This window comes from Mustelus asterias, chromosome 17, assembly GCF_964213995.1.
Source record: "Mustelus asterias chromosome 17, sMusAst1.hap1.1, whole genome shotgun sequence".
Taxonomy (NCBI): domain Eukaryota; kingdom Metazoa; phylum Chordata; class Chondrichthyes; order Carcharhiniformes; family Triakidae; genus Mustelus; species Mustelus asterias.
Window position 1 is genome coordinate 21,884,615 of NC_135817.1, and position 23,205 is coordinate 21,907,819.

Sequence of the window (23,205 nt, forward strand, 5' to 3'; positions counted from 1 at the left end):
TTGTGTGTGATGCACTGGGATTGTGTGTGATGCACTGGGATAGTGTGTGATGCACTGGGATTGTGCGTGATGCACTGGGATTGTGCGTGATGCACTGGGATTGTGTGTGATGCACTGGGACCGTGCATGATGCACTGGGATGGTGTGTGATGCACTGGGATTGTGCCTGATGTACTGTGATTGAGTATGATGCACTGGGAATTTGTATGACACACTGGGATTGTGCGTGATGCACTGGGATTGTGCACGTTGCACTGGGATTGTGCATGATGCACTGCGATTGTACATGATGCACTGGGATTGTGGATGACACACTGGGATTGATGCGCGATGCACTGGGATTGATGCGTGACACTCTGGGATTGAGCGTGATGCACTGGGATTGTGCATGACACTGGGATCGTGCATGATGCACTGGGAATTGGTATGGTGCACTGGGATTGTGTATAATGCACTGGGAATTTGTATGACACACTGGGATTGTGCGTGATGCACTGGGATTGTGCACGTTGCACTGGGATTGTGCATGATACACTGCGATTGTACATGATGCACTGGGATTGTGCATGATGCATTGGGATTGTGGATGACACACTGGGATTGATGCGCGATGCACTGGGATGATGCGTGACACTCTGGGATTGAGCATGATGCACTGGGATTGTGCATGACACTGGGATTGTGCATGATGCACTGGGAATTGGTATGGTGCACTGGGATTGTGTATGATGCACTGGGATTGTGCGTGACGCACTGGTATTGGGTATGGTGCACTGAAATTGTGTATGATGCACTGGGACCACACTGGGAGTGTGCGTGGCACTCTGGGAGTGTGCGTGACACTCTGGGAGTGTGCGTGACACTCTGGGAGTGTGCGTGACACTCTGGGAGTGTGCGTGATGCACTGGGATTGTGCACGTTGCACTGGGATTGTGCATGATGCACTGCGATTGTGCATGATGCACTGGGATTGTGCATGATGCACTGGGATTGTGGATGACACACTGGGATTGATGCGTGATGCACTGGGATTGATGCGTGACATTCTGGGATTGAGCGTGATGCACTGGGATTGTGCATGACACTGGGATTGTGCATGATGCACTGGGAATTGGTATGGTGCACTGGGATTGTGTATGATGCACTGGGATTGTGCGTGACGCACTGGTATTGGGTATGGTGCACTGAAATTGTGCATGGTGCCCTGGGATTGTGCGTGACACACTGGGAGTGTGCGTGGCACTCTGGGAGTGTGCGTGACACTCTGGGAGTTTGTGTGACGCACTGGGATTGTGTGTGATTCACTGGGATTGTGCAAGACGCACTGGGATTGTGCATGACTCACTGGGTTTGGGCACGATGCACTGAATTGTGCACAATGCGCTGGGATTGTGCGTGCTGCACTGGGATTGTGTGTGATGCAGTGGGAATGTGCATGATGCATGGGATGGTGTGTGATATACTGGCATTTTGCATGATGCACTGTGATTGTGCGTGATGCATTGTGACTGTGTACGAAGCACTGGGATTGTGCGTGAAATACTGGGATGTGCACTATGCACTGGGATTGTGCATGATGCACTGGGAATTGTGCACAATGCACTGAGATTGTGCGTGATGCACTGGGATGGTGTGTTAAGCACTGGGATTGTGCGTGATGAACAGGGATTGTGCATGAAGCACTGGGATTGTGCGTGATGCACTGGGATTGTGCGTGATGCTTTGAAATTGCTTGTGATGCACTGGGATTATGCTTGACACACTGGGATTGTGCGTGATGCTCTGGGATTGTGCGTGATGTACTGTGATTGAGTGTGATGCACTGGGATTTTGTATGACACACTGGGATTGTGCATGACGCACGATCATTGTGCATGACGCACTGGGATTGTGCACTTTCCACTGGGATTGTGCACGGTGCTCTGGGATTGTATGTGATGCATTGGGCTTGTGCACGACGCACTGGGATTGTGCATGATGCACTATGATTGTGCATGATGCACTGGGATTTTGCATGATGTATTGGGATTGCGCATGATGCACTGGGAATGTGCATGATGCACTGGGATAGTGTGTGATGCACTGGGATTGTGCGTGATGCACTGGGATTGTGCGTGATGCACTGGGATTGTGTGTGATGCACTGGGATTGTGTGTGATGCACTGGGATTGTGTGTGATGCACTGGGATTGTGCGTGATGCACTGGGATTGTGCGTGATGCACTGGGATTGTGTGTGATGTACTGGGACTGTGCATGATGCACTGGGATGGTGTGTGATGCACTGGGATTGTGCCTGATGTACTGTGATTGAGTATGATGCACTGGGAATTTGTATGACACACTGGGATTGTGCGTGATGCACTGGGATTGTGCACGTTGCACTGGGATTGTGCATGATGCACTGCGATTGTACATGATGCACTGGGATTGTGGATGACACACTGGGATTGATGCGTGATGCACTGGGATTGATGCGTGACACTCTGGGATTGAGCGTGATGCACTGGGATTGTGCATGACACTGGGATTGTGCATGATGCACTGGGAATTGGTATGGTGCACTGGGATTGTGTATGATGCACTGGGAATTTGTATGACACACTAGGATTGTGCGTGATGCACTGGGATTGTGCACGTTGCACTGGGATTGTGCACGTTGCACTGGGATTGTGCATGATGCACTGCGATTGTACATGATGCACTGGGATTGTGCATGATGCACTGGGATTGTGGATGACACAGTGGGATTGATGCGTGACACTCTGGGATTGAGCGTGATGCATTGGGATTGTGCATGACACTGGGATTGTGCATGATGCACTGGGAATTGGTATGGTGCACTGGGATTGTGTATGATGCACTGGGATTGTGCGTGACGCACTGGTATTGGGTATGGTGCACTGAAATTGTGCATGGTGCACTGGGATTGTGCGTGACACACTGGGAGTGTGCGTGGCACTCTGGGAGTGTGCGTGACACTCTGGGAGTTTGTGTGACGCACTGGGATTGTGTGTGATTCACTGGGATTGTGCAAGACGCACTGGGATTGTGCATGACTCACTGGGTTTGGGCACGATGCACTGAATTGTGCACAATGCGCTGGGATTGTGCGTGCTGCACTGGGATTGTGTGTGATGCACAGGGAATGTGCATGATGCATGGGATGGTGTGTGATATACTGGCATTTTGCATGATGCACTGTGTTGGGTGTGATGCATTGTGACTGTGTACGAAGCACTGGGATTGTGCACGTTGCACTGGGGTTGTGCATGATGCACTGCGATTGTACATGATGCACTGGGATTGTGCATGATGCACTGGGATTGTGGATGACACACTGGGATTGATGCGTGACACTCTGGGATTGAGCGTGATGCACTGGGAGTGTGCATGACACTGGGATTGTGCATGATGCACTGGGAATTGGTATGGTGCACTGGGATTGTGTATGATGCACTGGGATTGTGCGTGACACACTGGTATTGGGTATGGTGCACTGAAATTGTGCATGGTGCACTGGGATTGTGCGTGACACACTGGGAGTGTGCGTGGCACTCTGGGAGTGTGCGTGACACTCTGGGAGTTTGTGTGACGCACTGGGATTGTGTGTGATTCACTGGGATTGTGCAAGACGCACTGGGATTGTGCATGACTCACTGGGTTTGGGCACGATGCACTGAATTGTGCACAATGCGCTGGGATTGTGCGTGCTGCACTGGGATTGTGTGTGATGCACAGGGAATGTGCATGATGCATGGGATGGTGTGTGATATACTGGCATTTTGCATGATGCACTGTGATTGTGCGTGATGCATTGTGACTGTGTACGAAGCACTGGGATTGTGCGTGAGATACTGGGATGTGCACAATGCACTGGGATTGTGCATGATGCACTGGGAATTGTGCACGATGCACTGAGATTGTGCACGATGCACTGAGATTGTGCGTGATGAACAGGGATTGTGCATGAAGCACTGGGACTGTGCGTGATGCACTGGGATTGTGCGTGATGCTTTGAGATTGCTTGTGATGCACTGGGATTATGCTTGACACACTGGGATTGTGCGTGATGCTCTGGGATTGTGCGTGATGTACTGTGATTGAGTATGATGCACTGGGATTTTGTATGACACACTGGGATTGTGCATGACGCATTTGAATTGTGCTGATGCACGATCATTGTGCATGACCCACTGGGATTGTGCACTTTCCACTGGGATTGTGCACGGTGCTCTGGGATTGTATGTGATGCATTGGGCTTGTGCACGACGCACTGGGATTGTGCATGATGCACTATGATTGTGCATGATGCACTGGGATTTTGCATGATGTATTGGGATTGTGCATGATGCACTGGGATTGTGCACGATGCACTGGGATTGTGCATGATGCACTGGGATTTTGCATGATGTACTGGGTTTGTGCATGACACTCTGGGATTGTGCGTGAGACTCTGGGATTGTGCGTGACACTCTGGGATTGTGCGTGAGACTCTGGGATTGGGCGTGATGCACTGAGATTGTGCGTGATGCACTGCGATGGTACGTGACACTCTAGGATGGTGCGTGACACTCTAGGATGGTGCGTGATACACTGGGATTTGGTATGATGCGCTGGGATTGTGCAAGATGCACTGGGATAGTGTGTGATTCACTGGGATTGTGCATGACAGACTGGGACTGTGCATGATGCACTGGGATTGGGTATGATGCACTGGGATTGTGTGTGACGCACTGGGATTGTGTGTGACGCACTGGGATTGTGTGTGCCACACTGGGATTGTGCGTGACGCACTGGGATTGGGTATGATGCACTGGAATTGTGTATGTCACACTGCAATTGTGTGTGACACACTTGGATTGTGCATGGCGCGCTGGGATTGTGCGTGGCGCGCTAGGATTATGTGTGACATCCTGGGATTGTGTGTGATGCACTGGGATTGTGCGTGATGCACTGGTATGATGTGTGATTCACTGGGATTGTGCGTGGCACACTGGGATTGTGTGTGATGCACTGGAATTGTGTATGAAGCACTGGGTTTGTGCATCATGCTTTGAGATTGTGCGTGATGCTCTAGTGAAGTGTGAAAAAATATACAGATGAGTACACTTAAAAAAATAATAACTGTCTGGCACATAAAGTCACCTGGGAAAGAGACATTAAACAAGCACTGACGTTTAGTACAGACAGACACCTGAGATTAAAACATAAAGGACAGACAGCTATTTAAAGTTAAACATGCAGGAATCAGATCCTGCAGGAAGCCAGCCAGGGCTTGAGGCACTCTTTAGGATAAGGACAATAGGGTTGGGTAAAGAGATTAGCTACAGGTGGGATCGGGAATACATAACTGCAGGAAAACCAATTACTGTAAATTACTATATGAATAGACTGAAACTAAAACCAATCCCAGTGCATCACGCAGATTCCCAGATTGGTCACTGACGTAGGAAATGTATCCATTCATAGAACAATGCGATGTTAACATGCTTATGTCTGTATCTGTCTGTATTTGTCTATAACGATGTGTTAACGATCGATCACCTACTTGATTACAACGATGTGATAATGGCTAGATGTCCGGTCCATCTATTGTGTAAAGGGTATAAAGATTGACTGCTCCTATTGTCTCATTGAGAGAAGGTTTGCTGCTTGTTAGTGCCTTGTCTCCACGAAGCTTCGTTAAAATAAAACTGTATTCTTGAAACCTTCAAGCCTGACTCAGTGGTACATTTCCCACCACACTAGGATTGTGCGTGATGCACTGGGATTGTGCGTGACACTCTGGGATGGTGCATGATACACTGGGATTTGGTATGATGCACTGGGATTGTGCAAGATGCACTGGGATTGTGCATGATGCACTGGTATTGTGTGTGATTCACTGGTATTGTGCATGATGCACTGGTATTGTGTGTGATTCACTGGTATTGTGCATGATGCACTGGGATTGTGTGAGACACACTGGGATTGGGTCTGATGCACTGGGATTGTGTATGACACATTGCAATTGTGCGTGATGCACTAGGATTGTGTGTGACACTCTGGGATGGTGCGTGATGCACTGAGATTTGGTATGATGCACTGGGATTGTGCAAGATGCACTGGTATTGTGTGTGATTCACTGGGATTGTGCATGACGCACTGGGATTGTGTGTGATGCACTGGAATTGTGTATGAAGCACTGGGTTTGTGCGTCGTGCTTTGTGATTGTGTGTGATGCACTGGGATTGTGTGAGATGCACTAGGGTTGTGCGTGACACTCTGGATTTGGGCATGATGCACTGAGATTGTGCACGATGCACTGGGAATGTGCTTGATGCACTGGGACGGTGTGTGATGCACTAGGATTGTGCATGATGCAGTACGATTGTGCGTGATGCACTGGGATTGTGCGTGATGCACTGGGATTGTGCGTGATGCATTGGGACTGTGCGTGATGCACTGGGACAGTGCGTGATGCACTGGGATTGTGTCTGATGCACTGGGATTGTGTCTGATGCACTGGGATTGTGCGTGATGCACTAGGATGGTGTGTGATGTGCTGGGATAGTGTGTGACAGACTGGGATTGTGCACGATGCACTGAGATTGTGCATGATACATTGGGATTGTGCACGATGCACTGGGATTGTGCGTGACGCACTGGGATTGTGCGTGACACACTGGGATTGCTTGTGACGCACCGGGATTGTGTGTGACGCCCTGGGAATGTGTGTGACGCCCTGGGAATGTGTGTGACGCACTGGGATTGTGCGTGACGCACTGGGATTGTGCGTGACGCACTGGGATTGTGCGTGACGCACTGGGATTGTGCGTGACGCACTGGGATTGTGCGTGACGCACTGGGATTGTGCGTGACGCACTGGGATTGTGCGTGACGCACTGGGATTGTGCGTGACGCACTGGGATTGTGCGTGATGCACTGGGACTGCATGTGATGCACTGGAATTGTGTGATGCACTTGGTTGGTGTGTGATGCACCGGTACTATGTGTGATGCACTGGGACTGTGTGTGATGCCCTGGAATTGTGCGTGATGCACTGGGATGGTGCGTGATGCACTGGGATGGTCTGTGATGCACTGGGATGGTCTGTGATGCATTGGGACTGTGCATGATGCACTGGGATTGTGCGTGACGCACTGGGATTGCGCGTGACACACTGGAAATGTGCGTGATGCACTAGGATTGTGCGTGATGTACTGGGGTCGTGCATGATTCACTGGAATTGCGCAGGAAGCATCAGCGAGCACTGTGAGGATCCAAGAATCTGCAAGAATCCAAACAAGTGGAGCCAGTCTGATTAACAAAACACCGCAGGACATCTTGCAAATATGATTATCTTTTAAGGTTAGTGGCCATAATTCAGATTCTAAGAAGCAACAGCATTAACAACACTCAATAACTTGTGTTTGATTCTTCCACCAGACTAAGACCTGCAGTTTTGATAAACTCAGAAATGTCTGCTCCCGATTCCTGCCTTGCACAACTCTAGCGTGACTACTTCGGGTCATTCCAAGGGCAGAATATCTATTCCCCCATACGGAGTTGAGAATGCAAGGGTCGGGTGTGTAGGTTCGTTGATGGGTAAATGTTAAATTAGTGGTAATTAGGGCCAATTGTCAGTGTGTGACTGAGGAGGACAGCAATACATGGACGCTCAAACTGGGTGCAATTAATTAGCCCAAAGTAAACACAGCATCAGTTTCACAACATCAGAGCATTTAAAACAGGATGCTAGTACTAGTAATTTCAAAAAAAGCTTACTTGCTTAGCAAAGAATTTTGTCCTCCCTTGCCGTAGATCAGACACTTGTCTCTGAATCACTTCAATTTTTTTGTCCAGTCTTCGGATGGTAGAATATATAACCTACATCAATAGTAAAACTGGTTTAAAACCAGCAGGTGTGTCACAAAACAGAAACTATTACAGACTATTACAAAGAAAACAGAGGGTAGCAGTGGAAGGGTGCGTTTCTGAATGGAGAGCTGTGACAAGTGGCATTCCTCAGGGATCAGTGCTGGGACCTTTGCTGTTTGTAATATATATATAAATTATTTGGAGGAAAATGATTTGGAGGAGGTTTGATTAGTAAGTTTGCGGACGACACAAAGGTTGGTGGATTTGCGGATAGCGATGAGGACCATCAGAGAATACAGCAGGATATAGATCAGTTGGAGACTTGGGCGGAGAGATGGCAGATGGAGTTTTAATCCGGACAAATGTGAGGTAATGCATTTTGGAAGGTCTAATACAGATAGGAAATATACAGTAAATGGCAGAACCCTGAAGAGTATTGATAGGCAAAGGGATCTGGGTGTACAGGTACACAGGTCACTGAAAGTGGCAATGCAGTTGGAGAAGGTAGTCAAGAAGGCATACGGCATGCTTGTCTTCATCGGCCGGGGTATTGAGTTTAAAAATTGACAAGTCATGTTGACGCTTTATAGAACCTTAGTGAGGCCGCACTTGGAATTTAGTGTTCAATTCTGGTCGTCACACTACCAGAAGGATGTGGAGGCTTTGGAGAGGGTACAGAAAAGATTTACCAGGATGTTGCCTGGTATGGAGGGCTATAGCTATGAGGAGAGGTTGGAGAAACTTGGTTTGTTCTCACTGGAGCGACGGAGGTTGAGGGGAGACCTGCTTGAAGTCTACAAGATTATGAGAGGCATGGACAGAGTGGATAGTCAGAAGCTTTCTCCCAGGGTGGAAGAGTCAATTACTAGGGGGCATAGGTTTAAGGTGCGAGGGGAAAGTTTTAAGAGATGTACGAGACAGATTTTTTACACAGAGAGTGGTGGGTGCCTGGAACTCGTAGCCGGGGGAAGTAGTGGAAGTGGATACGGTAGTGACTTTTAAGGGGCGTCTTGATAAGTATATAAATGAGATGGGAATAGAGGGATATGGTCCCCGGAAATGTAGGGGGTTTTAGTTAAGTCAGGCAGCATGGTTGGTGCAGGCTTGGAGGGCCGAAGGGCCTGTTCCTGTGCTGTAATTTTCTTTGTTCTTTGTTGTTCTTAGCGGTATGGTAAAGGGCATTTTTGATCAGGAAAAAATCTAACATTTTGAGTTATAGTTGCTTTTGAGTTTTAGAATCATAGAATCCCTACAGTGCAGAAGGAGGCCATTCAGGCCATCAAGCCTGCACCGATAACAATCCCACCCACACCCTATCCCCGGAACTCCATGTATTTACCCTAGCTAACCTCCCTGACAGTAAGGGGCAATTTACCATGGCCAATCCACCTAACCTTTGGAGTGTGGGAGGAAACCGGAGCACCCGGGGGAAACCCACGCAGACAAAGGGAGAATGTGCAGACTCCACACAGACAGCGACCCAAGGCCAGAATTGAACCCAGGTCCCTGGCGCTGTGAGGCAGCAGTGCTGACCACTGTGCCACCGTGCCGCCCTTCTGCTGTTTGTAAAATGGATGCTGCATGTCAAGAGCTGTCCCTCCGAAATTTAACTTTCTTTGTACAGGTTGCATTTTTTGCCATAAGTAATCCATGAGGCAAAGTTGACAGAACAGAACAAAGATTTTATCATCACTGGCCTCAGCTACAGATTAAAACCAGATTCCCCCAAGTTTTCGATTAAATCAGAACTGGCAGTGTGAAGAAATGAAAAGCAAAATTACAAATGAGAAATTTTCAAGCAGAAAATGCACAGAAGCCCAGTCAGCATCCGGAACAGGAAGCTTGGTTCATATTTAAATCCAAAACTTCATCAGATCTCTGTTGACAGGTTACAGGTGAAATGTTAATCCCTCTTTCTTTATCAGATGCTGACCCACCTGTATTTTTTGTTTTCATTTCTCAGAACCATCAAGACTCCCCAGTAGCTCCAGAGAAACAGTATTTGGCATCAAACAGAGGCTCGGAACACTGAATGCTACTCTTCACTGCTAATTTTTTAAAAATTCATTTATGGGATATGGGCTTCGCTGGCTAGACCAGAATTTATTACCCATCCCTAGTTGCCCTTGAGAAGATGGTGGTGAGCTGCCTTCTTGAACTGCTGCAAACCTGAGGTGTGGATACTCCCACCGTGATGGTAAGGAGGGAATTCCAGGATTTCGACCCTGTGAGTGAAGGGACGGCGATATATTTCCAAGTCAGGAGGGTGAGTGACTTGGAGGGTAACTTCCAGGTAGTGGTGTTCCCAGGTATCTGTTGCTCTTTTCCTTTCAGGTGGTAGTGGTTGTAGGTTTGCCAAAGTGTTGCCAAAGGAGCCTTGGTGAGTTCCTGCAGTGCATCTTGTAGATGGTACACACGGCTGCTCCTGTTCATCGGTAGTGGAGGGAGTGAATGTTTCTGGAAGAGGTGGCAATCAAGCTGGCTGCTTCATCCTGGATGGTGTCAAGTTTCTTGAGCGTTGGTGGAGCTGCACCCATCCAGGTAAGCAGAAAGTATTCCATTACACTATTGACATTACACCAATTCCAGCTCCTTGAAGACCGTGTTAGGGATCTGGAGCTGGAACTGGATGAACTCAGGATCATTCGGGAGGCAGAGACAGTTATAGATAAAAGCTACAGGGAGGTTCATACTCCTCGGAATGAGGATACTTGGGTGACTGTTAGAAGGGATAAGAAGCAGTCAGTGCAGCGATCCCCTGTGGCCGTTCCTCTGTATAGCATGTATACCGTTTTGGATACTGTTGGGGAGGACGACTTACCAGGGGTAAGCCATGGGGTACAGGCCTCTGGCACAGAGTCTGTCCCTGTTGCTCAGAAGGGAAAGGGAGGAGAGGAGTAGAGCATTAGTCATTGGGGACTCCATAGTTAGGGGACAGATAGGAGATTCTGTGAGAGTGAGAGAGACTCGCGGCTGGTGTGTTGCCTCCCAGGTGCCAGAGTCCGTGATGTCTCGGATCGTGTTTTCGAGACCCTTAAATGGGGAAGGGGACCAGCCCCAAGTTGTGGTTCACATAGGCACCAATGACATAGGTGGGAAAAGGCCCTATGTAAAAGATGTAAGGCAGAAATTCAGGGAGTTAGGGTGGAAGCTTAGAGCTGGAACAAATAGAGTTGTTATCTCTGGTTTGATACCCGTGCCACGTGCTAGCGAGGAGAGGAATAGGGAGAGAGAACAGTTGAACACGTGGTTACAGGAATGGTGCAGGAGGGAAGGATTCAGATACCTGGATAATTGGGGCTCATTCTGGGGTAGGTGGGACCTCTACGGTCGGGATGGTCTTCACCTGGACCAGAGGGGTACCAATATTCTGGGGGGGAAATTTGCGAATGCTCTTCGGGAGGGTTTAAACTAATTTGGCAGGGGGATGGGAACCTGGATTGTTGCTCCAGTGTACAGGAGGATGTGAGTGGTGAGGTCATGAATAAGGTTTCAAGGTCGCAGGGGTGTACCGGCAGGCAGGAAGGTGTTTTGAAGTGTGTCTACTTTAACGCCAGGAGCATCCGGAATAAGGTGGGTGAGCTTGCAGCATGGGTACCTGGGACTTCGATGTTGTGGCCATCTCGGAGACATGGATAGAGCAGGGACAGGAATGGTTGTTGCAGGTTCCGGGGTTTAGATGTTTCAGTAAAATCAGGGAAGGTGGTAAAAGAGGGGGAGGTGTGGCATTGTTAGTCAAGGACAGTATTACGGTGGCAGAAAGGACGTTTGATGAGCACTCGTCTACTGAGGTAGTATGGGCTGAGGTTAGAAACAGGAAAGGAGAGGTCACCCTGTTGGGAGTTTTCTATAGGTCTCCGAAAAGTTCCAGAGATGTAGAGGAAAGGATTGCAAAGATGATTCTGGATCGGAGCAAAAGTAACAGGGTAGTTGTTATGGGGGACTTTAACTTTACAAATATTGACTGGAAACACTATAGTTCGAGTACTTTAGATGGGTCAGTTTTTGTCCAATGTGTGCAGGAGGGTTTCCTGACACAGTATGTAGATAGGCCAACAAGAGGCGAGGCCACATTGGATTTGGTACTGGGTAATGAACTAGGCCAGGTGTTAGATTTAGAGGTAGGTGAGCACTTTGGTGATAGTGACCACAATTCGGTTACGTTTACTTTAGCGATGGAAAGGGATAGGTATATACCGCAGGGCAAGTGTTATAGCTGGGGGAAAGGAATATGATGCAATTAGGCGAGATTTAGGATGTATAGGATGGGGAAGAAATCTGCAGGGGATGGGCACAATTGAAATGTGGAGCTTGTTCAAGGAACAGCTACTGCGTGTCCTTGATAAGTATGTACCTGTCAGGCAGGGAGGAAGTGGTCGAGCGAGGGAACCGTGGTTTACTAAAGAGGTTGAATCTCTTGCGAAGAGGAAGAAGGAGACTTATGTAAAGATGAGACATGAAGGCTCAGTTAGAGCGCTTGAGAGTTACAAGTTAGCCAGGAAGGACCTGAAGAGAGAGCTAAGAAGAGCCAGGAGGGTACATGAGAAGTCTTTGGCAGGTAGGATCAAGGAAAACCCTAAAGCTTTTTATAGGTATGTCAGGAATAAAAGAATGACTAGGGTAAGATTAGGGCTAGACAAGGACAGTAGTGGGAAGTTGTGCGTGGAGTCCGAAGTGATAGGAGAGGCGCTAAATGAATATTTATCGTCAGTATTCACACAGGAAAGAGACAATGTTGTCGAAGAGAATACTGAGATACAGGCTAGTGGACTAGACGGGATTGAGGTTCATAAGGAGGAGGTGTTAGCAATTCTGGAAAGTGTGAAAATAGATAAGTCCCCTGGGCTGGATGGGATTTATCCTAGGATTCTCTGGGAAGCGAGGGAGGAGATTGCAGAGCCTTTGGCTTTGATCTTTATGTCGTCATTGTCTACAGGAATAGTGCCAGAAGACTGGAGGATAGCAAATGTTGTCCCCTTGTTCAAGAAGGGGAGTAGAGACAACCCTGGTAATTATAGACCAGTGAGCCTTACTTCTGTTGTGGGCAAAGTTTTGGAAAGGATTATAAGAGATAGGATTTATAATCATCGAGAAAGGAACAATTTGATTAGGGATAGTCAATACGGTTTTGTGAAGGGTAGGTCGTGCCTCACAAACCTTATTGAGTTCTTTGAGAAGGTGACCAAAGAGGTGGATGAGGGTAAAGCGGTTGATGTGGTGTATATGGATTTCACCAAAGCGTTTGATAAGGTTCCCCATGGTAGGCTATTGCAGAAAATACGGAGGCATGGGATTGAGGGTGATTTTGTGGTTTGGATCAAAAATTGGCTAGCTGTAAGAAGACAGAGGGTGGTGGTTGATGGGAAATGTTCATCCTGGAGTTCAGTTACTAGTGGTATACCGCAAGGATCTGTTTTGGGGCCACTGCTGTTTGTCATTTTTATAAATGACCTGGATGAGGGTGCAGAAGGATGGGTTAGTAAATTTGCGGATGACACTAAAGTCGGTGGAGTTGTGGACAGTGCGGAAGGATGTTGCAGGTTACAGAGGGGCATAGATAAGCTGCAGAGCTGGGCTGAGAGGTGGCAAATGGAGTTCAATGCGGAAAAGTGTGAGATGATTCACTTTGGAAGGAGTAACAAGAATACAGAGTACTGGGCTAATGGTAAGATACTTGGTAGTGTGGATGAGCAGAGAGATCTCGGTGTCCATGTGCATAGATCCCTGAAAGTTGGCCCCCAGGTTGATAGAGTTGTGAAGAAGGCGTACAGTGTGTTAGCTTTTATTGGTAGAGGGATTGAGTTTCGGAACCATGAGGTCATGTTACAGCTGTACAAAACTCTGGTGCGGCCGGACTTGGAGTATTGCGTACAGTTCTGGTCGCCGCATTATAGAAAGGATGTGGAAGTATTGGAAAGGGTGCAGAGGAGATTTACCAGGATGTTGCCTGGTATGGTGGGAAGGTCTTATGAGGAAAGGCTGAGGGACTTGAGGCTGTTTTCGTTAGAGAGAAGGTTAAGAGGTGACTTAATAGAGGCATACAAGATGATCAGAGGATTAGATAGGCTGGATAGTGAGAGCCTTTTTCCTCGGATGGTGATGGCTAGCACGAGGGGACATAGGTTTAAATTGAGGGGTGATAGATATAGTAAGAAGTCTCACAACACCAGGTTAAAGTCCAACAGGTTTATTTGGTAGCAAATACCATAAGCTTTCGGAGCGCTGCTCCTTCGTCAGATGGAGTGGAAATGTGCTCTCAAACAGTGCACAGAGAAATCAAGTTACAGAATACTAATTAGAATGCGAATCCCTACAGCCAGCCAGGTTTTAAAGGTACAGACAATGTGGGTGGAGGGAGCATTAAACACAGGTTAAAGAGATGTGTATTGTCTCCAGACAGAACAGCTAGTGAGATTCTGCAAGCCCAGGAGGCAAGCTGTGGGGGTTACTGATAATGTGACATAAATCCAACATCCTGGTTTAGGCCGTCCTCATGTGTGCGGAACTTGGCTATCAGTTTCTGCTCAGCGACTCTGCGCTGTCGTGTGTCATGAAGGCCGCCTTGGAGAACGCTTACCTGAAGATCCAAGGCTGAATGCCCGTGACTGCTGAAGTGCTCCCCCACTAATAGTGCTCCCCCACTAATATGAGTAACGCCCAGGATGTTGATAGTGCAAGATTCAGTGATGGTAATGTCATTGAATTTTAACTATTCAGGCAGCAATAACAACTTGCATTTATAATGCACTTTAACATAGAAAATTTAACCCAGCTTTTCCGAAAATGTACATAGAAAAACGCACATCCAGTTCATATCTTAAGCAGGAAAGAAAGATGAAGATTGGAAGGCTTTAGAGAAGGAAAGGCAGGCTCTCGGGTGAGTTGTACAAAGAGTCTTCGGTCAGAGGACTGGATAGAAACTGGGCAATGGGACCGGAGGAAATTACTGGAAAAGGAAAGGACATAACCGTGAAAGGATTTAAACTCAAGGTTAAGACACTGATGCACTGAGAACCAATGTAGGTCTGTAGGACAGGGGTGAATGGATGGCAGGGAATGTCAGTTGCAGATAACACACCAGCAGCAAAGTTTTGGATGAGTTAAAATTTATGACGGGCAGTGGCTGTGAGGATGTGCATTGGGGTAATCCAGGCTGAAGTTGACGATGGAGTTTCAGGAAAAGATGAGGGCAGCAAAGTGCAGAGGTGGAAGTTTGCCTTTGTGATTATCGAAATTTTTATTTCATTCATTCAAGGATGTGGGCTTCGCTGGCTGAACCTGCATTTATTGCCCATCCCGAATTTCCCTTGAAAGGGTGGTAGTCAGCTGTCTTATTGAACCGCTGCAGTTCCATGTGGTGTAGATACACCGTCAGTGCTGTTAGGGAGGGAGTTCCAGGATTTTGAGGGGATTAGAAGTCAGAAGCTCAGCTGGGACCAAATTAAATGTCAAGGTTGTGGACAATCTGAGGGGTTGGGGGAAGTTTGTCCGATTATCAACAAGATTTTTTTCACTGCTCTGAAAGACAGTAAGGAATAAGATAATGGCCCAAAGAAATGGAAGAAACTGTTTATTTAGGCAGAGTGTGATTAGAATATGGAATTCTCTGCAATTAAAAGTAGTAGATTGGTGAAACCTTTGATTTCACACACATGAAGCTTCCAAATCATACACTACTGGAGGCATCAAGCATCAGTGAATTGACTCCCCATTATACACCTCACCAGATCATCAAATCAGGCAGAAGCTCTAGGGTTCTTAATCCATATTTAGTCAACTGGATCACAACATTTGTTGACAAGTTCCAGACATTTCAATAAATAGTTGCTACAACTTGCTACTTAAAAAATGCTGTTTACAGTTATAGAGTGTAACAAATCATTCACTAAACTAATAGATTTACTTACTGGGAGGCATTAATTATTAGGTTATTTGGCTTCATCTGTACAACGCTTGCATACTTCTCTGACATTGCTCTGCTATTTCAGCAGAGATTTTAACTTATTTATTGCAAACATTATTACCCCCTCAAGTTATAATTTCAAGACAACTCTTTGGAGAGATTTATCTGCGTCTGATTTTCTTCATACTGCATTCGGGAGTAACAAACCACCCAGGTGTGGACGTAGTGGAACAAAGCAGGGGGGGAGGGGTGGGGCCCACATGCTCGTGGTGAGCCCACGTGAGAAAACTGCGATATCTGCAAATGTTCCTGCCCAATGTTCCTCATCTGTATCATCATTCAATCCCATCGACAAAGGAAGGAGGATACATATCTGGAAAGCGTTGCCTAAAAGGGTAGGGGAAGCAGATGAATGATTTTCACACGGGAACTGGATAAGTACTGAAAGGGGAAAGATTTGCAGGGATATAGGGAAAGGGTGAGATAATAGGCCTAATTGGATAGCCCGTTCAATGAGGTAGCACTGGTATGATGGGCTGAATGGTCATCTTCTGAGCTGTGCCATTCTATAGTTTAAATATTCCGCTCCCACCCACCGTGAGTCATTGCGGGCATTGTGGAGAATTTAATGGACAAGCGAAAGGTCCGTTGATCTCGGGCAGGAATTTCTGTTCCCCGGGCAGGCATGCCAGAAATCCCTGCCCTATGATTCCAATTTTGATTGTGTGCAAATGGGATGAGATGAGCTTTAGGACCCTTCCATGAATGGCATGTTGCATCTACCACCCGAGAACAGTGACTGTGCCTGAAAGGGTAGGAAAAGTAGAGAACACATGGGTTGCAGACAACTTCAGATTGCAAATCTGCCTCAGGCTGTTCATCAAATATTTGCTTTTCACTGCGTAGTTCCAAAGTTTTGTGTTTGTCAACGTGATCATTAAAATCAATGGCTAGGAAATTATAAATAGTGGATGTCCAAATTCCTGATTACATGCTAACCACAGACATCTCACAGGAATTTACAGTTTCAAACTCAACCTTGTCAATTATTCGACTGACATACTATAGAAATGTTGTTTTATTATCCTGTGTATTCTTGTAATAGAACCATAGAACCATAGAAAATTACAGCTCAGAAACAGGCCTTTTGGCCCTTCTTGTCTGTGCCGAACCATTTTATGCCTAGTTCCACTGACCTGCACTTGGACCATATCCCTCCATACCCCTCTCATCCATGAACCCATCCAAGTTTTTCTTAAATGTTAAAATTGACCCCGCATTTACCACTTTATCCGGCAGCTCATTCCACACTCCCACCACTCTCTGTGAAGAAGCCCCCCCTAATATTCCCTCTAAACTTTTCTCCTTTCACCCTTAACCCATGCCCTCTGGTTTTTTTCTCCCCTAGCCTCAGCGGAAAAAGCCTGCTTGCATTCACTCTATCTATACCCATCAAAATCTTATACACCTCTATCAAATCTCCCCTCATTCTTCTACGCTCCAGGGAATAAAGTCCCAACCTATTCAATCTCTCTCTGTAACTCAGCTTCTCAAGTCCCGGCAACATCCTTGTGAACCTTCTCTGCACTCTTTCAACCTTATTTACATCCTTCCTTTAACTAGGTGACCAAAACTGTACACAATACTCTAAATTCGGCCTCACCAATGCCTTATATAACCTTACCATAACACACCAACTTTTATACTCGATACTCCGATTTATAAAGGCCAATGTACCAAAGGCACTCTTTACGACCCTATCCACCTGTGACGTCACTTTTAGGGAATTCTGTACCTGTATTCCCAGATCCCTCTGTTCAATTGCACTCTTCAGAGTCCTACCATTTACCCTGTACGTTCTACTTTGGTTTGTCCTTCCAAAGTGCAATATCTCACACTTGTCTGCGTTAAATTCCATTTGCCATTTTTCAGCCCATTTTTCCAGTTGGTCCAAATCCCTCTGCAAGCTTTGAAAACCTTCCTCACTATCCACGACACCTCCAATCTTTGTATCATCAGCAAACTTGCTGATCCAATTTACCACATTATCATCCAGATCATTGATATAGATTACAAACAACAATGGACCCAACACCGATCCCTGCGGCACACCACTAGTCACAGGGCTCCACTCAGAGAAGCAATCCTCCACAACCACTCTCTGGCTTCTCCCATTGAAGTCATGATGTGGAGATGCCGGCGTTGGACTGGGGTAAACACAGTAAGAAGTTTAACAACACCAGGTTAAAGTCCAACAGGTTTATTTGGTAGCAAAAGCCACACAAGCTTTCGGAGCTGCAAGCCCCTTCTTCAGGTGAGTGGGAATTCTGTTCACAAACAGAGCTTATAAAGACACAGACTCAATTTACATGAATAATGGTTGGAATGCGAATACTTACAACTAATCAAGTCTTTAAGAAACAAAACAATGTGAGTGGAGAGAGCATCAAGACAGGCTAAAAAGATGTGTATTGTCTCCAGACAAGACAGCCAGTGAAACTCTGCAGGTCCACGCAACTGTGGGGGTTACAAATAGTGTGACATGAACCCAATATCCCGGTTGAGGCCGTCCTCGTGTGTGCGGAACTTGGCTATCAGTTTCTGCTCAGCGACTCTGCGCTGTCGTGTGTCGCGAAGGCCGCCTTGGAGAACGCTTACCCGAATATCAGAGGCCGAATGCCCGTGACCGCTGAAGTGCTCCCCAACAGGAAGAGAACAGTCTTGCCTGGTGATTGTCGAGCGGTGTTCATTCATCCGTTGTCGCAGCGTCTGCATAGTTTCCCCAATGTACCATGCCTCGGGACATCCTTTCTTGCAGCGTATCAGGTAGACAACGTTGGCCAAATTGCAAGAGTATGTACCGTGTACCTGGTGGATGGTGTTCTCACGTGAGATGATGGCATCTGTGTCGATGATCCGGCACGTCTTGCAGAGGTTGCTGTGGCAGGGTTGTGTGGTGTCATGGTCACTGTTCTCCTGAAGGCTGGGTAGTTTGCGTAACCGCACAACCTCAAACAGACCATTGTCCGCAGCAAACTACCCAGCCTTCAGGAGAACAGTGACCATGACACCACACAACCCTGCCACAGCAACCTCTGCAAGATGTGCCGGATCATCGACACAGATGCCATCATCTCACGTGAGAACACCATCCACCAGGTACACGGTACATACTCTTGCAATTCGGCCAACGTTGTCTACCTGATACGCTGCAAGAAAGGATGTCCCGAGGCATGGTACATTGGGGAAACTATGCAGACGCTGCGACAACGGATGAATGAACACCGCTCGACAATCACCAGGCAAGACTGTTCTCTTCCTGTTGGGGAGCACTTCAGCGGTCACGGGCATTCGGCCTCTGATATTCGGGTAAGCGTTCTCCAAGGCGGCCTTCGCGACACACAACAGCGCAGAGTCGCTGAGCAGAAACTGATAGCCAAGTTCCGCACACACGAGGACGGCCTCAATCGGGATATTGGGTTCATGTCACACTATTTGTAACCCCCACAGTTGCGTGGACCTGCAGAATTTCACTGGCTGTCTTGTCTGGAGACAATACACATCTTTTTAGCCTGTCTTGATGCTCTCTCCACTCACATTGTTTCGTTTCTTAAAGACTTGATTAGTTGTAAGTATTCGCATTCCAACCATTATTCATGTAAATTGAGTTTGTGTCTTTATATGCTCTGTTTGTGAACAGAATTCCCACTCACCTGAAGAAGGGGCTTGCAGCTCCGAAAGCTTGTGTGGCTTTTGCTACCAAATAAACCTGTTGGACTTTAACCTGGTGTTGTTAAACTTCTTACTGTGTTCTCCCATTGAGCCAGTGTCTAATCCAAGTTACTACCTCCCCATGTATACCTAGCGACTGAACCTTCCTAACTAACCTCCCATGAGGGACCTTGTCAAAGGCCTTGCTGAAATCCAGGTAGACAACATCCACCGCCTTCCCTTCATCCACTTTCCTGGTAACCTCCTCGAAAAACTCTAATAGATTGGTCAAACATGACCTACCACGCACAAAGCCATGTTGACTCTCCCTAATAAGTCCCTGTCTATCCAAATATTTGTAGATCCTATCCCTTATCACACCTTCCAATAACTTGCCCACCACCGACGTCAAACTTACTGGCCTATAATTTCCCGGATTTCTTTTGGAACCTTTTTTAAACAACGGAACAACATGAGCCACCCTCCAATCATCTGGCACCTCCCCCGTGAATACTGACATTTTAAATATGTCCGCCTGGGCCCCTGCAAGTTCAACACTAGCTTCCCTCAAGGTCCGTGGGAATACCCTGTCCGGTCCTGGGGATTTATCCACTCTGATTTGCCTCAAGACAGCGAGCACCTCCTCCCTTTTAATCTGAATCTTGCTGCAGTAAAATGCTCACACACATTTCTGGACATTATTCTGTAAAGTTGAAGAGGTAAACCTTCATAGAATCATAGAATTCCTACAGTGCAGAAGGAGGCCATTCAGCCCATCGAGTCTGCACCAACCACAATCCCACCCAGCCCCCATCCCCGTAACCCCCGTGTATTTACCTTGTTAGCTCCTCTGACACTAAGTGTCAATTTAGCATGACCAATCAACCTAACCTGCACATCTTTGGACTGTGGGAGGAAACCGGAGCACCTGGAGGAAGCCCATGCAGACACGAGGAAAATGCGTAAACTCCACACACACAGTGACCCAAGCCAGGAATTGAACCCAGATCCCTAGCGCTGTGAGGCAGCAGTGCTAACCACTGTGCCACTGTGCTGTATTATGCAGACAGTGTTCAACTGGGATGGATTTCAGTGATAGATCAGGCTTCAGTTCCCAGCTTCTTACCAGCTTGCCTCCCAGTCCCAATTTCTCATCTCCAGATTCAGATCCAACCCCAAGACTCTCTTCCTATTCCACTGGCATCCCGGGGCCAATACAAATTCCTTCAACTCCATATGTGTGTGACCCATTTCTACACTTGCTTCTTTTTCAGCAGCAGCCACAGGTCCTGGTCTCCAAGCACCCAGTTTAGCAAGAATTCCAACCACTCCACTCTTTCATTAGCGGTTCCAGCTCTTACACTCCACTGCTAGTTCACAGCTCTGAACTTTTTCCCAGGAGATAGATGTCTCCTGACCAGGAATAAATGGGGAACTTGTCCCAGCGCCAAGCTTCCCCGCTCATTCCTGTACCCACTGCCGTAAGATGTGCCAAACTTAATCTGGTCTTTCCTCCTTCATACACAGATGAATGATATTTGCAACTATAAGTGACCTGCAGCCTCAAGTCCAACTCCATGTCTCTGTGGGAGATGAAGAAGAGAGTGAGGCACAAATACAACAAGAGACCATGACACAAAGAGAGAGAAAAGGAGAAAGTGTATGATCGACACACACAAGAGAGTAAGAAGTACATAAATGAGCAGAGAAAGCATGTGAAAGGTGCATGAAGAAAGCGTGAGTTAGAGGAAGAGAGGTCACAGGGGGTGGCTAATCTCCAACTTTGTCAAGTGAGTATTAATCTGGCGAGATGATCACCTACTCATTTGACCATGGAACCCGGCCCATCGTAGAACCTGGCCTAATTTTCATTCCAGTTTCTGGTTGAACAGAAAGAAAACCGGGCATTTTCTACAATGGGTATCTGATCTGCTTCTCCACTCTAGTGACCAGGCAGTGGAGTTGGAAAATTAAGCTACAAAAACAGGTAAGCTGGGAGACAAACTAAAACAGTGAAAGAAAAGCAGAAATAATTGGTAAGCGATTGGTAGAAACACGGTTATAGAGGGAAAGAATTCATTCTCATTTTTGTTCGTAAACAACATCACACGAGCTTCACTGGTAAACATAAATGGCCGAGCAGAAATTCCATTCTGTGTAAATATTATAATTCTCAACAACTGAGTTTTTTTATCAGGACTACAGAAACACTCGTGTACTACTTAAAGTACAGTGGCTTAATGGAGAAGTTTGTTCTCAGTATTCACCCTTTGGGATGTGCAAGCCTGTGGTTTTCTACCTAAATTGGTATTTGACTTAAAAAAACAAAAACTACCTTCTAATGTTGCTGTCCATGGTGAGGAGCCTGCTCTGTGAAAGAAGTCAGAACATTTCCAGTGCAAAAAGCTGCATTTATGTGTAAGAAGCACAAAAGGAAATGGTGGAAAAACTGGAAATTTGTTAATCCAGAGCCAAGAAAGACTGTCTAATTAGGACGAGGCTGAAGAAAGAAACCAAATTTTCCTCAGTGTGAGAATATTTTTGTTAGCAACGATGGTGTGAATGGAAGTGCAGGGAAACCCAAGTCTCTCAGTATTGACAAATGGGATTTTTGGTTGCACATCAGCTGTTATAGTGAAAGCCAGCAATCAATAATGGGAGGCTCTTGCATCCCACCCGAACTCTGTCCAGTTTGCACCAGGTGTTAGGTAGTGGTCACCTCAAAAGGCTTTTAGATGTGCAATTGGGCTTGCACAGTATTTGCTGACACTCAGTGATGCTGAGTGCCAATTTTGAAAGAAGTCACTGTTTGGGGTTGGTCGGGACACTGCAATGGCGTGAGATGGTTTAAAGGGTCACCTTTTACCTGACAGTAATTGAGAATTTCCATCACTGAGGACTGTTGACCTCCATTTCCAGAGCTGTCTGTTATGTCACTGTCCTGAATAAATAAAGAAAATGTATCTTAGCTATCTTTTAACATCACGTGCCTTGGCATACATTTGAATTGAAATGTTAGTCTATCATAAAGCAAAATGATTTCAAAAGAAGGTACTTTGGCCTCATTATCACTAGACGGTAAATTGATCAATTTTGTGGGGAAAAGTGTATGAAGGGATTATGTGTAGAAGATCGAGACAACAATTCAGTGCAAGTTCCTGAACCAGTGCATTGCTTTTGCAGTGCAGATTCCCATTAAACATGCGGGATTTGTGAATTTACTCGTATATGTTAACATTATCCCTCTATTACACCTTCATTTTTGAAGGCAGAAATGGACAAATGGCTGAAGCAGATGCTGCTGAGCTGCGTGCGGACACATAATGGCAATCTCCTCTGGTAGTTTTCCTGAGATGAGGCCTCGAAGATTAGTCGGGTTACTATGTCGCAACCTGCAGTTAAGGGGACCAGAAGGGGTGGGTGACCAGGAAGATAGGGGATGGGGGGGGGTCCAGATTCAGGGATAGAAACAGGGTGGGAAATTGAGTAAGGGTATAGGATCCAGGAAAGGGTGGTGGGAGGGTGATGGTTCATGGTGGTGGTTGACAGCAGTTCACGTGGCTGTAATGTAGGGTCAGGAGGAGCATTCTTATCCCTGGGTCCATATTCCAGTCAATATGTTTTAAAATGTAGCATTTTGTTATCCCTTTGAGGACCACCTGGTAGATTGCATATACACCTGGTTTTCCTGAGTGCAGTTGGTACCGGTTCTTGCAAAGCAAACCAATAT

The 23,205-nt window shown here is 46.8% G+C and overlaps 1 protein-coding gene across 1 annotated transcript in view; it reads right to left on the bottom strand.

Annotated features, from left to right (window-relative positions):
* LOC144506362 (uncharacterized) overlaps positions 1 to 23,205 on the bottom strand; it is a 183,797-nt gene that overhangs the window by 92,246 nt on the left and 68,346 nt on the right. Inside the window, exons 5-6 of the mRNA XM_078232374.1 lie at positions 22,342 to 22,416; positions 7,769 to 7,870 (exon numbers count right to left, since the gene is read on the bottom strand). Coding sequence (XP_078088500.1) covers positions 7,769 to 7,870; positions 22,342 to 22,416 — 177 coding nt within the window. The remainder of the gene's footprint in view (positions 1 to 7,768; positions 7,871 to 22,341; positions 22,417 to 23,205) is intronic.